The 17,967-nt window shown below is 45.5% G+C and overlaps 1 protein-coding gene across 2 annotated transcripts in view; it reads right to left on the bottom strand.

The window, feature by feature from the left end:
- Positions 1 to 17,967, bottom strand: part of GLP2R (glucagon like peptide 2 receptor) — a 59,876-nt gene that overhangs the window by 41,671 nt on the left and 238 nt on the right. Inside the window, exons 2-4 of one of the 2 annotated variants that reach the window (XM_004433063.3) lie at positions 10,937 to 11,024; positions 8,568 to 8,672; positions 3,975 to 4,096 (exon numbers count right to left, since the gene is read on the bottom strand). In XM_004433063.3, coding sequence (XP_004433120.2) covers positions 3,975 to 4,096; positions 8,568 to 8,672; positions 10,937 to 11,024 — 315 coding nt within the window. Of the gene's footprint in view, positions 1 to 3,974; positions 4,115 to 8,567; positions 8,673 to 10,936; positions 11,025 to 17,967 lie in introns of both variants that reach the window. The other variant, XM_087440169.1, reaches the window with a different exon arrangement.

A 17,967-nucleotide genomic window follows, 5' to 3' on the forward strand; every position in this document is an offset into this window, starting at 1 on the left:
CATATATATCAATTAAATTCCTTATTTGAGCATAAAAGGCACTTTTTTTAAGGGCAAAGAAAACAGCTTGAATAAAGGCGAGATAATTTATTTTGACACTACTAAACACAATTTTATACCAAGGAATCTAAAAATACTTGTTAAAACTTATGCATGTGCGCATACACACACACACACACACACATATACACACATACACAATCTCCTTAAAAAGTACCATTTGTTGCTCATAAGGACCCCCAGTGTGTTGTCGATTGAAAGAACATAACATATTTTCTTTGCCAAAACTCTGAAGGGCAAAGATTTACTAACATTAGCCTTTTTTGGGCAAAATTTCAACCCTCTATTAGAAACACAGGTAAACATGGGCTGAAGTTGTTTTTTTTTTTAAGTATTTGAATTCTTGGAAATAGGGCCATTTGCAGAGGGGAGGGGGCAATGCCCTTGCCCTCATTTTTCTAAGGAGAGAAATCCTCGCTTCCTGTCTTGGAAAGTGCAGGTTTCAGATTCTGTTTTGCTGTCCCTGTCGCTGATGTGGCCACTGCAGAGGAAGCCCAGGGGAAGCACAGGCATTTCACCCCTGCTGGTGAATTCCTCCCTAACACCTCAGTTCCCAGCCTCACTGCACCGGAGAATCACCCGGGAACATTAGCACCAGTGCTGATGTCCAGGACCCACCACAGACCCACTGACTCAGAATCTGTGAAACCATTCATTCAGGACTTATTAAGTGTCCACTGTATGTAAACGCCTTTGTGCACCTCAGTACTACTCCAGGGGGTGGCAGGTATTCCGATATAACTGTGACTTTGTCATTGTCCTCAAGCAGCTCAGGCCAGGAGCGAAGAGAAGAAATACATACAATTTGCCTAATTCAAGGCACGCAATTAGCAGGAGTTTGGTGTTGTGACAAAAGTCAGACAAATTCTTGAGATAAGCTGAATCCAATCCAACCACAGGTGTCGCTTTACGACCTTTACGAGGTGTGACCTGTCACATGGTTAAACTGTATAAGGAACACAGAAGTCTGTCAACTCAAATCCATAATAAAGTTAAAAAGAGCTTGAGAAAGAATTCCCTGTGGACGTAGAGGATCCAATGGGAGGCTCTTCATGCCGGATGGGAAGATGTGATATACTTAAGGGAGCCAAGGACATGCCAGCTCCCTCTATGCTCTGAGGGAAGTGAACTACAGCCAGGTGGGCAAACACACAGAGAAGGTGAAGGGATTTTATCAAGAACCCTGCACACCCACCACTTGGATTCTTCTATCAAGACTTTGCTTGGCATCATCACATATCCATCCTTCTATTCATCCCTCATATAGGCTTTTAAAATTATCTGCACAATCTGTATGTCTTTGGTATTAACATTTAGAGAATATAGCATATTAGAAGATTGGTATTAGTATTATGATTCCAATATGAAATAAGCCAATAAGTACTCAACTTTAAGTTTAACTTGGAAACTTAGTGAAAACAGCATTGACTTATTTAAGAAAATTTAAGCTTGATGCATTCAATGAACTAGAATTACTTAAGAATTAAAGGTTTGCTTGTTATAACAAATACAGTAGCTATGATATATTTAAAATATTTAAAGCATCTAATATCTTAAATGTATTAATGCAACTCAAAGAGTAAAAGGGCATTGAAATAACTAGTTTGTAAGTGGCACCAAAAATTAATCAAAGACCTTCCTGAAAGTATTAAAATTTACTGGAGATATATTTGTGTGCGTATATATATAAATCTTAACACAAAACTAGTTTTTTGATTTTTGAAAGTCAAATGAAATATTGCCTATTTTTAAAATAAACCCAAGTAGCCACTACAGAAAAGGCACCCTCAGACACGAAAATGTCACATTGATAAGTAGTCTGTGACCATTGCCCTAGGAGTGGACCAGAGAGAGGCCTGGGGACGGAGAGAATTTTGTTTGTTGGGCACCAGGGAAGACATTCTGAGGAGAGGAAAAGCAATAATTGTAGCTCTCGAGCACCGAGTGGGCACCAGGACATACATGAATCACTCCACCCTCATACCCCTCTCAAGACTCACCACCAGCCTGGGCAAAGTTGGCATTATCAACCCCATTTTGTGGAGAGAAGTTAAGTGGCTTACGTCACACAGATAGTGTTTCTAGAACTAAACTCCTTACTTTCCCCATCTCCAAACGTTATTAAAATATCTTTAGTGTTTGATAGGAAAATATTAAAATGACTTAGGAAAGCTAAAGAATTTCAAAATCCAACTAAATTGTGAAAGAAACGAGCCACAACTTGGAGGCAGGGGGAGGGGTGCAGTTCGCAGTCTCGAGTCAGGGCAAAGAATTAGGTGGTGAAATATGTAGAACCCAGGAGAGGTGACTCTCCCCGTGTTCCCATCTCAGTGTGGGGCCTTTCAGAGCTCCTCGTGGGCCCGAGCCAGACGCCTGGGATTTCTGTTGCCCTTGACTGTACCCTCTCACTCCCCCCGCAGCACCTGATCCTACATTTCCCTCCTCGGTGACCTGTAAGTCCAGCCTCCCTCTTCCCTCCACGCCCACTGGCATTCTCTCCGTATCTGGGCTGAGTTATCGCAATGGCTGCTGCCTGTTCTCCCTGTCTCTGCCTCCAGCCTGGCCCCATTCCTGACCTCTCTCCTACTTGCCGGCACATCCTTTCAAAGCCTACTTAGAGGTATGCCCCTCCCCTATTTGACTGTGCAGAGTCTTAACTCCTTAAGGCTGCATCTTTCCAGATCTCCAGCTTGTCTCCATGCCTCCTGAGACTCAAAGCCCCCTGAAGGCACTATCCATGTCTCAGTCACTGTTTATGCCCAGTGCCTAGTGTAAAACTCTAGCACACAGTAGGCGCTTCACGCCTAAATAAAAGAAACCAAGATGCATGCGGCCCTAGATACCTGTCTGCGCCCCAAACACTTTCCTCCATTCGTGCTGCCTCTTGCACTTCACTTTGAAGGGAGGTGGGCGGCATTTGTACAAACAGAAGGTCTTTGGGGAGAAGAGTAAGTGCCCAGCAAGAAAACGGAAGAGAGCCATGCCTGAGGGGGCTGCAGAATAGGATCCCGGAAAGAAGACACGTGGGGAGAAGTCTGAGTGTAGATTTGGTTGTTTTCCCAACAAACACTTGCTGAGTAGCTCCGGTGATCTGCTGCCCAGTTACCACGCTGATCCTGGGGACAGAGCAGTCACTCCTACTTAAGGCGTGCTGACCAGCGGTCAGGTTCTCTCTGAAGAATGGTATGTCTGGTAACTCTTTAAAGCCTTACAGCTAATGCAAGCAATAACTACGATCCCTGCGGGGTGGATGGGGACGCAGAGGCACAGAGACGTGAAGGGTCTGGGTATGAAGAGCCAGCAAGCCAAGAGTCTGGACATGCAGTCAGGCTGTCTGGCCCTTGATCCTGGGCTCGGAACCCCAGAACCAGGTGTGTGTTCCCTTGAGGCACACAAGCCCCCGGCTACCACTGAGTCCACATTCTAATGAGGGGGCTAGATGAAAAAGAAGCAAACACACAAGCTTGTTGGAGAGTGACAGGTGAAGGGACTAAGTGGGGTGGCAGGTGGAGGGATAGAAAGGGAACACGGAGGCCACTCTTGATGGGGTGGCCAGGGAAGCCTTCGCCTTGAAGGAGACATTGGACTGGAACCTGAATGATGAGAGGGAGATGCTGCAGAAGAGCTGGGGAAAGGTGTTCCAGGCAGAGGAACAGTGAGCACAAAGGCGGGGACCGACGCTGAAGACTGACATCCCTGAGGGTTCACATTTCACCCTGGCGGTAGAAGTAATTCAGTGGCAGCCACAGGGGTTGCTGTTTTGTGTGATTGTGGACCTTCCCTAGTGGAGTCTGGGGCAGACAAGCTGGGGGAAGGCTCATTGTGTGGCCCCTAAAACCTACTGGCCACATGGGAGCCCTGGCGGAGGGGGCTCGGTCCCTGGGGCGCGCTATCACCCAGCCAAGCAGACTCACGTTTTGTTTGAAGCTGTGGTTCTCAGAGCATTCAGAGTCGTCCTGCCAAATATCTGTGGAGTTCTCCTGCGTCTGCCAAGTGCCCCAAGCCAAGCAGTGTCTGTAGGCCCTTCCTGAGTTCTCTGAAAGTAAACACAGCTCTGGGGGAAAGGTCAGAACACACAGCCCGTTCCCCGAGTACATGGTAAGGCTCTAGTCCTCACCACAAAGCTGTGGAAAATCCCAGGGAAAAGGGATTTTCACTTCCTCTTTTAGGGGCTCGTTAGCATCCCTATGTTTATTTGGGATGGGAAGAAAGGCACAGAAGCCTCTACATTTCGTAACAAACCATGATCTGCTAATATCTGCTTTGTTTACCCAAAGTCTCTGGAGCTAGAACGGTCCCTGGTGACTCAGGGACGTGACAGTCCTCCAAGGTGCAGCCCAGCTGGGAGACACAGACCTGGGGCTTCCAGGCGTCTGCTCAGTGGGACATCTCTTCCTGATGCTCAGGAGGCGGTGCCATGAGGAAGAGACAGCGGTGGACGAAGCCTGCTCTGCCACCTACGAGCTTTGTGGCCTTGGGCGGGGCCCTTCCACTCTCTGAGCCTTCCAGTTTCTTCATCAGGAACTGGGGAGAATAATGGTACCAACCCTCTGCAGTTTGGGGGAGGATTGAATGAAAGTATGTGTGTGCAAGTGACAGGGAAAGCTCTCTGCCCACGCTAATGGCTGTTGTGACTCAGTCACATCTATTTCAGGAGCCCTTCCCCGAAAGGATAGTCCTCCTACCTGGGCGATCAGGGACTGGACTTGCAAAGGAGAAATGGAAATTTGTTGGAACTTCCTACTCCTGACCCTGCATGTAGTGGGTCAACAATAGCTATTTGCTGAACTTAATTGATGGATGCCCACATTGTACTTTCACCAGCCCACCTGAAAGCATCGCTAGAGTGTCTAACTGACATCTCAAACAACATGCCCTAAATCAAGCTCTTCATCCTCTCAAACCTGCTCTACCTATACATTTTCCCTCTTCAGTTGATGGCAAACCCATCGTCCCAGTCCTCTGGCCCAAAGCCTTGGAGTCATCCTTTCTTTCTTTCTGTTTCTCATACCTTTCATCCGGTCCATCAACCAAGCCTGTCATCTCTACCTTCAAATATATCCAAAATCTGAGCACCGTTTTCACCTCCTGCTGCCCCCTAACTGGAACCACCATTATCTCTCACCTGGATTATCGCAAGCGCCTCCAATACTCTTGATCCTCGTGGTCTATTGTTAACCCAGCAGTCAGAGTGAGTAAAATGTCAGTTACATCAAGTCATGCCTCGCTCAAAATCTTCCACTGGCTCTCTGAAAGCAAGTCAGAGTCCTGATGTGCCCTCCCACAGGCCCCCAGGACTCTCTGACCTACCCTCCTATTGTTTTTCTTTCCCCTTCACTCCAGGCACATCGGCCTCCTCGCTCTTTGTGGAACATACCAGACGTGCTCCCCAAATAGTGCATAACCTGCACTCATCGTCTCTTTCCCTGCTGAACGCTCTTCCCCTATTGGCTAAATCCTTTACCTCCTCTACGTTTTCACTGAGACATCACGTTGTCATGAAGCCCACCCTGACCACGCAATGTACAATCACAACTCAACCCCCATTCCACTCCTCTCATCCTTCCCCTAACCCTGTCTTGTTTAAAATACATCACATTCTGGGCCGGCTCCGTGGCTTAGCGGTTAAGTGCACGCGCTCTGATGCTGGCGGCCCCGGTTCGGATCCCGGGAGCGCCCCGAGGCACCACTTCTCCGTCCAACGTGAGGCCGAGTCCCACGTACAGCAACTAGAAGGATGTGAACCTATGACATACAACTATCTACTGGGGCTTTGGGGGGAAAAAACTGAATAAATAAAATCTTCAAAATACATCACATTCAAACGTACTGTATACTTATTCATGCTCTTTCTTGATTACTGTCTGTCTCCGCTGCTAGAATGTTAGTCCCACGAGGAGAGGGATTTTATTCTGTTTTGGTCACTAGTATATCATAAGCACATAAAACAATGCCTGGCACACAGTAGGTGCTCAATAAACATTTGTTGAATGAGTGAGTGACAATAATGTCACCTGACACTTGTGCTTTCCATGCCAGCCGTAATGCTCTGTGCTTGGGATGCAGAGACGAAGGAGGCACAGCTCCAAGTCTAGCGGGGGGAGGAGATGCGTGATAAAAGTGCCTCGAGGTATTATAAACGCTAAGACAGAAGACTGCACAGGTACATAAGAGGCCTCAGAAAAGCAGGGGGCTGTTGTACTTGTGGGGAATAGTCCCAGAAATTTTCTAGAAGAATGAAGGTTTCCAGCTGAGAATTAAAGTTGGATTTATAGACAAAAGTGTGGGCGAAGCTTTGAGACATCTTGGCTAGAAGTGTGAGCGAAGGCACTGGGTGGGAATAGCTGGGCAGGTGTAGGAGCCTGGAGTTGTTTGTTGGGCTGGAGTAGGGGTGGGAGAAAATGCTGGAGAGGTCAGCAGGGCCAGGTGATGGAAGGCCTCGAGCACCGTTTAGCGGTGTTGTGATGGGGCTGATGTAATCCCACGCGCACTGTAGAAAGCTTTGTGGAGGTGGTTGGAAGGGGGCCAGTGAGGAGACGGGGAGCAGCAACCAGGGCAATGATGGGCAGTGGGGGGATGGAGGGGAGGAGGGGCCGGGGCACTTGGCTCCCGACCAGACGAGGGCTGAGTGTGAGTGGGGCGGGGGGCATGTGGGAACGTTTTCCTCTCCTTCCCTTTCCAGTCCTCTCTGTCCCTCAAGTCCCACTTCATCTGACGACGTCTTGACTATTCTACCTCCAGTAATTTTCTTTACTCTTTCCTCTTCTCTCCTCCCTCTTGCCTCTGCCTGCATCCACATCCTTGTCCTCTCTTTTTTCTGGACCACAGCAGCTGCTTCCAAACTCGCCTCCCTGGTCCCCTCCATTCCTGAGTCCAGCAGCCACAGGCTTTCAACGTCGTCTCCCCAAACCACAGATCTTATTACATCTCTCTCATGCCTTGACGCCCTCAGCGGCTCCATGCAATCTGTCCCTACAGACGAAGGTTTAAAACCCTCAGCATGATACACAATTTCCTTCACAGTCAAGCCCCAGCCTCATCTCCAGTCTCACATGCCGTTACAGCCTGTATTCACTGGTACGTTCTCTCCCTTCTCATGTTATAATGCTCCTTTCTCTGATCTCATCTCACGAAAATTCTTCTCCATCCTTTCCTCTCTAAACCCCTCACTGGCTCCACATTCTCTCTTTACTGCAGGGACCCATTTGGACTCTAAAGATTTATTGCATGAAATGTTGAGAGGAAGAGCGACTTCCCACCGTCTGCAAATCCCACTCCCTTCAGTACATTCCAGAAGCCGGGAACCCATTTTTTAAAAAAAGCCTTTAACTCAATTTCATTGGAGTTTTGGTCACTTTTAAGGATCAGCTATTGTTCACTTCACTTTACAGACAAAGAACCCATAGCTCCGAGGGTTCTGGGAATGTGCCAAAAGTCTCAGAGTGTAGAATAGAGGGACAGGGTATAACCTCAGGGCTTCTGACTCCACGTCCAGTGCTCTTTCCTCCTCACTGAGCTGACCCCTCTGGTCCAGCAAACTCTCTAGTATCTTCCCTTCCACTTTCCCTTAAACCTTACATCCTCATGCTTCCTGCACTGATTCCAACTGGATTTCACCAGAGGACGGTTCCATAAAATACATCACTAACTCTGCCATCCAGGAACGCATCTTCCTTTGAAACTCTCTCTTTGCACTAGAGGTGTCAAAAAATTGAAACTAAATTTTAACTGATGTGATGATTTCTTGGGCTGAAATTGAATACCAAATATCACCATCTTGCCGTCTCAGAAACCCATTCTCACATTGTTTTGCCTGGAACTTTGTAGATGCTTATGTTTCTTGAGAATAGTTTTACCTGTTCTTAATTTGTCCATGGTCTTTAATCAAAGGCAAAAGAGTTCTAACCAGTCATTGTTTCTCTCTCCTTCCAGAATAAAACAACCAAGAGGCTGGGCAGGTGGAGGTGGGTCCTAAGTAATAGTCACTGTTTCTAAGCAGGATCAGGGCAAGCTAAGTGGTTCAATGCTCCATCCAAGCCCCATAGGGCTGAAAAGCGCCAGTCCAATAGCACCATCTTCCAATACTAGTGTGAGGGTAGTTTTGACATCCTTCCTCTGCATCGGACAAGCCAAATGTGGTGTGGATGTGAGCGTCCCAATCTTTCTCCCTCACCTTTTTCTCTTCTCCGTGACAATGATAATTCTTACCCTCACTGCAGCAAATTCCGTGGTAGCTGGGCCTGGACTCTCTAATCTTCAAAGAAAAGAGGACTATTATACTAATGGGACATCCAGGCACAGAAGAATTGCAGGAAGACAAGAGGAGAAGCAGAGAGAAGAAGGAAGAGGTATCACTGATGGCTTCGAAGGAGACCTTTCACAGGAGGAGAGGACTGGAGAAAAGCACTTGGTTGGAACCCTGTCTCTAACTGTTCCCTGGCTGGTCTACCCAGGAGGGACCAGCCTTTCAGGAAACTGTCAGAAATTGGCAAAATAAGACTTATTACCTTCGCGCCACCAAGGTAAGTATGAAGGGCAGGGAACAGAGACATTTCCTGGAGAGGAATGAGGCCAGCACACGTACTGATCAAAGGTCCCGTTACAAAATACGCCTGCAGAGAGAAGGGGGCCGAATGAAGAGCAATGTTGATGGAGGCAGAGGCACCCAGGGGCCCAGAGCCCACCTTTATGGCATCGGAAGCTGGTGTAACCTGCGCAGCATGGGCGTCCCACTCTGCAGATGGGTCAAGGATGAGGAATGATACGGGGATGATGGGAATGCTTAATGCAGCCCCAAGCACTGTGGCTTTGTCTACCCAACTTGACCTCTGGCAGTGGTCCAGTCAGTTATGTCAATGTGCACGTCATGCTGATTTTGGTTTACTTTACATGAACTGAACTTTCACAGAGACTCAGGGTCAGGAGGACACTGGGAGGTCCAGCCGGCGCCTTATGTTCCGTAATTAACTAAACAGTTGTCAAAACTTCACCAATTAGATCCTGGAACACCTTTACTGTGAAATGTGAAAAATAACCACCGGATATAAGGGGACCTGCAGAACTGAGGTTCGTGGTCACATGTACCTGACACAAGCCCTACCTGGTCATGTTTCTCCATTTGAAGACTAAACCAACAATCATCATGAAATATTGGGCCATCTCAAGCTCAGAGGATGATTTACACTCCATCGCTTGGCAAAGGGAAGCTGTAGACATAAGCCCAGTCTTATAGGCCTCCCAGAATCAAATGAGGGGGTTTCAGGCTGGATCTCAAACACCCATATTGCAAGCTCCTCACTCCTGGGAACGAAGCATCATTCCCCACCATCTGCTCCCTATTAGGCTAGAACTCGGGGGCCACTCGGCATGAACAGCCAGGTTACTGGCATTGGGATCCTACAAACAGGTCTGCTAGCTTATGAGCTGGCTTGGGGCACCATGTGGACTTGGCTCCCAGGTGTTGGCACCTGGTCTGCGTGCTGCTCAAAGTATGTCTCCAGACAAAGAAGACTTGCCCTACTTTGACCTCAGAAAGCAGTATTCCCGAAAGCAGGAGGCAGTTCTTGTAACAGACAGGTAGTTCTTCAATTGCCACCTGCCTGGGCTGAAGGAATAGGTACAGGGAGAAGAGTATAGCTTTGAGGCTGGGACTGCCTTGGAGGCAGGAAAAGGAAAGGAGAGTTTATAGTGTCCTGTCAACCTCCAGGCCCTTGAATGAAATGATCTTAAAGAAGCCAATAGAACAAGGAGGGGGGCAGCTTTCATCTCCAGTCTCTAGTGCTCAGAGACAATGGGCCAAGGCTCCTTATTATTCTGTTTTCCGTTAAAAAAAAAAAAATGAATCTCGGGGCTGGCCCCTGGCATAGTGATTAAGTTCGGGGCACTCCACCTTGGCAGCCTAGGTTCACGGGTTCAGATCCCAGGCACAGACCTGCACCACTCGTCAGCCATGCTGTGGTAGTGACCCACATACAAAATAGAGGAAGATTGGCGTAGATGTTTGCTCAGGGCTAATCTTCCTCAAGCAGAAAAAAAAAAAAATGGGGAAGATGGGCAACAGATGTTAGCTCAGGGCAAATCTTCCTCAGCAGGACAAAAAAAAGAATCTGGATGCACCCAAAGAGGCAGTGTGTGGGCAGGAGAGGCTGTGGACTGATCAAACTATTAATATATTTACTAGAATGCTCTAAACTTAGTGTAGACCTGGATAAGAAAAATGTTATGACTCAGGTTCAGTTAATATTGTGGGAGTCTGAGGACCACCCCTTCCATCCAGTAGATTCCCAGGTTAATCTATGACAGCTACTCATGTCATGTGATTAGGTTGTGAGTAGGCTGTGACAGAGGGCTTTTATCAAAGATGGCCACACGCATATGTATCCCATCTCACATGCTATTTTACAACGAGAGGTGGGAGTCTATATTCTGTTTCCTTGAACCTGGGTAGGCCTTTGTTACTGTCTGACCTAACTGAACATGGCAGAAGTGACTTCCAAGGCTAGGCCATAAAAAGCAACATGGTCTCTGGTCATGCTTGTCCTTGGAACCCAGCCGCCATGCTGTGAGGAAACCCAGGCCATATGGAGAGGCCATGTGGAAGGGTTCTGGCCGACAGTCCCAGCTCAGCTCTCAGCTGAGAGCCAGCATCGACCAGCAGACATGAGTGTGAAGCAGACTTCAGAGGATTCCAGCTCCCAGCCTTTGAGTAGCTAAACTCCAGACATTGAAGAGCAGAAACAAGCCAACTCCAAGGTGCTCTGTCTGAATTCCTGACCCACAGAAGCATGAGAGATAATAAATTATTATTGTTGTTTTAAGCCCCTAAGCTTTGGGGCTATTTGTTACACAGCCATGGATAACTAAAACATGTGCTTACCAGAAGGTTTCTTGAGTAAGTCTCTCAGACACTTCTCTTTGTACTGAGCCCACTTCCGAGTTGTCTCCTGAAGGAGAGATCCTGTAACCTGAGAAGAAAAAACAATGGTGACCCCCAGTTAGCTGTAAGCACAAAGGTGGCCTTGTTCTCATCTCAGACCATGATCCTCAGACCTTTCCACTGAAGTGCCCATAATGGCCTGCACCAAGGAACAGAATTTCTTTGGCATCTTATGTTCTATTTTAAAGATACATACAAATTTTACATTCACTCCACAATCTAATCACACTGGTTTTAATACAAATGTGAAAGTTTTTCAAAATCTTCAAGTGAGGTTGACATTTCAAGAGGACGCAATATGCTCATCCTGAGGTTTCATGCCTTGCCGGATGGATAGTTGCATGCTTCTAAGACTACGCAGATCTCAGAGACAAGCAGCACCTAAGAGGGCTCGACAATGTGTCAGAGAAGGGCCAGAAGACTTACAGGGCCTTCACTGTCCTACTCAGGTGCCTGGGGGTCCAGAGTTGAAGACATTGGGTAGGCAGATGCTCTGCTACTATACCGATGCTTTGGGAGTTTTTTCTGTCTGACATTAACTACCCTGTCCCATAGAACCTTGTATATACAGCACACACTTTTTGGGCTTTCCAGATAATTGGGTTGTCTAACAACTACTAATTGTGTATCTGTACCACTTCCTTTGGTTCTAAAAAGGCCTTCCTCTTCTTCAATGTACTCAATTTTATTGAGCATTTATTGTGTGCCAGGATTTGCATTAGGGAGGAATTGAAGGGGATACAAAGATGAGCAAGACACAGTCTCTGCCCTAAAAAACTTAGAATCTGCTAAAGATGAGGCAATTATATAATCGGCTGGCATAGAGTCAAGTGACATTTTTATCCTATCGTCCTCGGCTTCCCAACAGGCTCTTCCCCTAGTGGCTCAGTATTGGCACCATTGTCCTCTCAGAAACCAGGAGTCATCTTTGACTCTTCCCTCTCCCTCACCCACATCCCCACATCCACCTAGACACCAGATTCGGTCTTCCTAAATTTCTCTCCTCTCCTACCCTGCCTCCCATTTCTTCCACCTGGTGCCACCATCCCCCTCCACACTGTTCCAGAGTGACATGTCTGCCCTGAAAGTCTTCCCCTTGTGGTTTTATGGACTCAAGATTTAGCATCTCAGCCGCCCCTGTCAAGTCTCTCAACCCCAGTCTGCTCTTTCATGACTTCTCATCTTTGCATTTCCCATCGCACTCCCTTCCAGCCTCGTCTTCACCTGGCTCACTCCCTATTCATCTCTTAAGGCTCAACTCAAGCCTAATGACCCCTGGTCATACTTGACCACCTCCCTCACTGAAGCCTTGAGCTGGTAACCCTTCTCCTCAGTGTCCTGTGACCCCACCCACGACTGATTCCTATGGCCCATCCCATCGTGCCAGGGATTAACAAAAAGGAAAGAAAAGCCTTCTGTTGACTTGTTTTAAATACTTTGTACTGTTGTACTGTCATTGGTGGTTCATTTGTCCACCTCCCTCACTCCCCCATAAGTTCCTTGAGGGCTGAGCTCTGCCTTTCATCTCTGAATACGAGCCACTAACACAAGGCCAGAGTTGTCTTCATTCTCCCTCATTTTCCAGCTAAAGAAGCAGAGGGGTATAGTGGAGGGTGACGAACATGGGAGGGGTTAAGTATGTGATCTGGGCTGAGATCGCCCAGGGAATCAGTTGGCTTTGAGGCTTTGTCTCCTCCCACAAGGGGTAAGAAACTTAAATGCTTTCTCGGGCCAAGTAGATACCCTGAACGAATGAGGTGGGACAAATGTAACAACAGGAGTGGAGGAGCCTATTGTAAACTGGGGAGATGATCCATCGGAAGGCATTCAAACACACGCGCGCACACACACACACACTCGCTCTCTCAGCAAAGACAAAACAAAACAAACAAAAACCATCTATGAGCCCAACAGGTAGCCAGTTTTCACCTCCTGAGTAATTAGCCCAATCTACCCTCTCCCTCCTCTGCTCAGTGTGCCCCACCCCCAATACTATGGCATTCATGATGGGTCTGTGAGTAGTTCCTTTGCACTTTTTCCAGAGAATCACATAACCGACTTTTTGAAGAAAAGCTAGTATGGTCATCAGTAAACTAGAGGTTCCCAAAGTTTCTCAATTCACGGTGACTTTGTGTCTCAATAATTTTTCCACAGCACCCCTAGGCCAAAAGAAATAGCTCAAGTCCTATTTATTAAGTAGATAGGTCCAAACAACTTAGTAAGTATTTACGTCCTAACAACTTAGTGCCTACTGGGGATTGCACAACTTCTCACACCTAAGAATCAGATTGACATCACCACCTTCGTTCCTGTTTCACATTAATTTTGTGTGGTACTTGCTTTTTATCACAGCAACTGCAGAAATCCCAGCTTTGCAATGACAGGACATTCAAAAGGAATGAAGCATCATAAAATTTTGAAACCGTGAACTACCTCAAGCTAGTAATTTGCACAGTGTCTGGCAGATGTTATGTATCACTGCTTCCATCAAAAAAATTAAAATAGCTTACAGCACCCCTGTGAGTTCACAGCAGTGCCCTGTGGCACCTTAGCATGCAATTTGGGAACCATGGGATTAGCCAATAAATAATAATAATGATGATAATGATGATGAAATAATTGACATTTATCCCTTGGTTTCAGTTTCCAATGAGTTTTAAATCTCAATTAATAATATCTCTCTCTGAGTTATGGCCCAAGTTTATTAACACATCGTTTAAATAAATAAACATCTTAACGTGACCATAACTGATTCTATATTATTTTTATTCAGCAGACAAGTTGATAACCAAATCATAAGTTACCAGAATCCTCCAAGTCACCAAAGTTAAGACCCATTCTTGGATAAAGTGCTGTTTATATCCTGAGGAACCTCACTGGGACCTGACTGAGGAAGAGACAATAAAATTAGTCATATATGCAAACTGTCCCTGGACTAACACTCCTGTATGCCCCTGCTCTTTGCCTGTGACTAATGGCCATGGTCAAAAGCAGAAAAAAAAATCTAAGAAGCACTGAATTTGATCAGTCTAGAGGAGCTGGACAAATTCAGACTATCTTCCCAAGTACTTGTCCTAAAGATACCAGAAACACAAGAGGCAAGTCCAAGTTCAACCACAGCCAGACCCAAACAAAGGAGACACATGAGTGGACATTATCTAACTGGAAAAGTCCAGCTTGATCTTGAGATCTCTTCCCCTTGCAGAGGCAACCAGCATTAAGCACATACTCGACTGAGAAGAGATTAACAAAAAGGGAAGAAAAGCCTTCTGTTGACTTGCTTTAAATAAATTTTCTTTTATTCTTTGTTACAGGAGGAATACACTTCATTGTCAGTAAAATAAATATTACAGAGAAGCAAAAAGAGGAGAAGATGGAATCGTAATCTAACTACTCAGAAATTACCATCTCCTTCCAGACTCTTCTCTCTGCACACATGTATCCTATTTCTTTGTTCTTTTTCTTTTCTTTTTTATTTTAACCAAGAAGGAAATCATATTGTTTTGTAGTCTTTTTTTTTCACTAGAATATATATTGTGAGTATATTTCCATTTCAAGAACTATACTTCTAAAACACCATTTTAACAGCTACGTAGAGTTCTATGAATTAATGTGATATAACTTATTTTTTAAATCCTCTAGCATTGAACATCTAAGTTGTTTTAGATGTTTGCTAATATAAGTGATGCTGTGATGAAAATCTTCATAACATCTTAAATATTTGAGCATATCTTTATTTTCTTAGGAGAAATTCTTTGAATTGGAATTTCTGGGTCGTAGAGTATACACATTTTTTAAAGGGTTTTGGTAATGTACTGCCAAACTATCTATCCTCACCAAAAACATTTTTTTTAATTTAAAAATATGCACCTTTTTATACTCCCATCAGCAATGTATAAAAGAGGCACAAATTCACTTTTTCCTCTTTTTTTTTTTTTTTTTTGGTGAGGAAGATTAGCCCTGAGCAAACATCCGATGTCAGTCCTTCTCTGTTTGCTGAGGAAGACTGGCCCTGGGCTAACATCCATGCCTATCTTCCTCTACTTTATATAGGACACTGCCACAACATGGCTTGACAAGTGGTGTGTCAGTCTGTACCGGGGATCCGAACCTGCAAATCCCAGGCCACCAAAGCGGACCGCGTGAACCCAACCGCTATGCCACCAGGGTGGCCCCCAAATTCACTTCTTAAACAGCCTTAGAGAGTTTATGTTTTTGGATGCCAAAGCAACTGCTAATTAACTTAAATGAGTGGGGGGTGGGGGGAGGAGATAGCTCTATTTCCCTGCTTGAATTTAGAAACTAAACTCTCCCTGAGAATTTCTCATTAAGTGAATTTCATGAAGGCTTCCTGCCAGAAAACACGCCACAGTCATTTATATTCCATGCAGGGAAAGCGTCTACAAGGAAAATTCATCATGAAAGTCTGTGCAAAGCCCTGTAATATAAACAGCTGGAGAAAGAATATGGGGTTAAAGACAGAGAACCAAGACAAGAGTCATCAGGATTGTAGACACACACTGGAGGACAGACAGACAGAGCAAAGAGGTTCTGAAAAGACTAGGTGGTGGGAGTGAGGGGTTGGGGCACTGGAAACAGATGCATCGTTGATTATGAAAATACCAGAGCGAAAAGGCCAAGGTGTGGCTTTGTCAGCGTCATGAGCCGGCCTGAGGTTCTGCAGATTCTGCTCTTGTAAAGTATAAATATTCATATGTCAGCAGCTTCCAAGGAATGCTAGAAAAAAAACAATACAGGACCTCAAATATCCCAGGTAGACACAATGGCTCCACTGCTCAGGAGCTACACGATTGCAGGGGATCATTTAACTCCTACGAATCTTAATTTCCCCGTCTGTAAAATGGGTTCAGTAATAATACTTTTCTCGGAGCTTGTTGAGAAAGATGATTTATGATAAACTGTAAAGTGCTGCAGCATTGATTGACACCTAATAGGTAGTCAGTACATGGTTGTGGGTGGAAGGTGAACAAAATAAGACAGCTGAATTTGTTCAGTTTTAATATGAGATAGTGAGAGAATCAAAGCAAAGGTGAAAGTTTCGTATCAACTCTCCCAACAACGGCCCCGCCACTAACTGATTAAGCCCTGGGGCAGGAGGCAGGCCCGGGCTACCTGCCCCTTAGGAATGTTCACCAAGAGGCTGCCACCATGGCAAGAATTCCATAGAACCAGTGACTGGGCTCATATCCACAATCTGTGAGGCCTTGAAGCCAGCCTCTGGAAAAATTTGGATACAGAGAATTTGGTGGGGGGTTTCTGCATGTCTGGCCCTGGGCAAGCACCAAAGAAAGCCTGGGAAGGTGGACACTTATGATACCTGACACCCCAGCCCTCCCTGTATGGGGCAGGAGCGATTTAGAATTCCGAGGCTACAAACAGGACTAACTCTGCCCATGGACCAAAGGAAGAAGTGAAGCACTCCTCAAGGCACTTTCTTTACCTAGACGAATGGAACAGGGCTTCCTTCACATCATGGCCCAGTATAAAAATGGAACCTTGAAAAGGGAAGGGGCAAAGATCTCGTCTCCTTGGATAAGAATCAGACAAGCTTCCAGAATGACCACCTAAAGAGGATGGTTACATGTATCATGATGCATCCTTGATGCCCTCAAACAACATACCATGGAGCTACACCTACTGACAGAGAAATGTCCAACCTCCCTGAGACTCAATTTTCTCATCTGTAAAATGGGATTAACAGGAGACCCTCCCTCATGGGGCTGCTGAGAGCATGAAATGAGATAATACAAGGGAGGCACCTGGCATTGTACCTGGAGCATAGTGAGTGCTCAATAAAATGTTAGCTTGTGCTAGTGATGTCTTTGGCTAATAAAATAGCAGATTGCAAGATAATATTTATAGTATGGGTCTATGTTTGTTTAAAAAAACTATATGTAAATAACTGGTAGAAAAATATCCGGGCATATAAGCCCCAAAGTATGAACAAGGGTGATGCCTGGGTGGTGGGATTACAGTGATTTGTAGTTTGTATTTATACTTCTTTGGATTTTATAAATTTATTTTTTTAACCAATGAGCATTGTGTATATATATATATATCTTAAAGACTTCATCCAGACATGCTATTTTTTTTTTTGAGGAAGATTGGCCCTGCGCTAACATCTGTTGCCAATCTTCCTCTTTTCCTTTTTTCTCCCCAAAGCCCCAATATATAGTTGTGTATCACAGTTGTAGAGTTGTAGCTCTTCTATGTGGTCTTGATGAGCACGGCTTGGTGAGCAGTGAGTAGGTCTGCACCCAGGATCTGAACCAGTGAACCCTGGGCTGCCAAAGTGGAACGTGTGAACTTAACAACTATGCCACCGGGCAAGCCCCAGGGCATTGTATGCTTTTATAAGAAGAAGAGAAGGAAGGAAGGAAGGGATGGAGGGAGGGAGGGAGGGAAGAAGGAAGGAAGGAAGGAAGGAAGGAAGGAAGGAAGGAAGGAAGGAAGGAAGGAAGGAAGGAAGGAGGGAAAAAGGAAAAGAAAGGAAAGGAAAGGAAAGGAAAGGAAAGGAAAGGAAAGGAAAGGAAAGGAAAGGAAAGGAAAGGAAAGGAAAGGAAAGGAAAGGAAAGGAAAGGAAAGGAAAGGAAAGGAAAGGGAAAGTACTACTCATTCAACCTAAATACTCAAAGCTGAGAGAAGGACAAGAGCGGGCAGGAGGATGTATGCAGCAATTTTAAACGCTATTTGCAGAGTTCACACTGACGTGGGAAAATGCTTACAATATGATGTAAAGGGGAAAACCAGGATACAAAATGTTTCATGCATCATAATTTCAGCTGTGAAAAAAATGCATAGAAAAAGGATTTGAGGGAAATATGCCAAAATAGTACCAGTGATTACCTCTGAATGCTAGGATTATGGTTGATCATTATTGTCTTAATACTCTTTTATATTTTCCAAATGGCCTACAAAAGGTCTAAATTGCTGCTATAATCAGAAAATAT

The sequence above is a fragment of the Ceratotherium simum genome, chromosome 16 (assembly GCF_057802395.1).
Source record: "Ceratotherium simum simum isolate JZ-2026a chromosome 16, ASM5780239v1, whole genome shotgun sequence".
NCBI classification, from domain to species: Eukaryota; Metazoa; Chordata; class Mammalia; order Perissodactyla; family Rhinocerotidae; genus Ceratotherium; species Ceratotherium simum.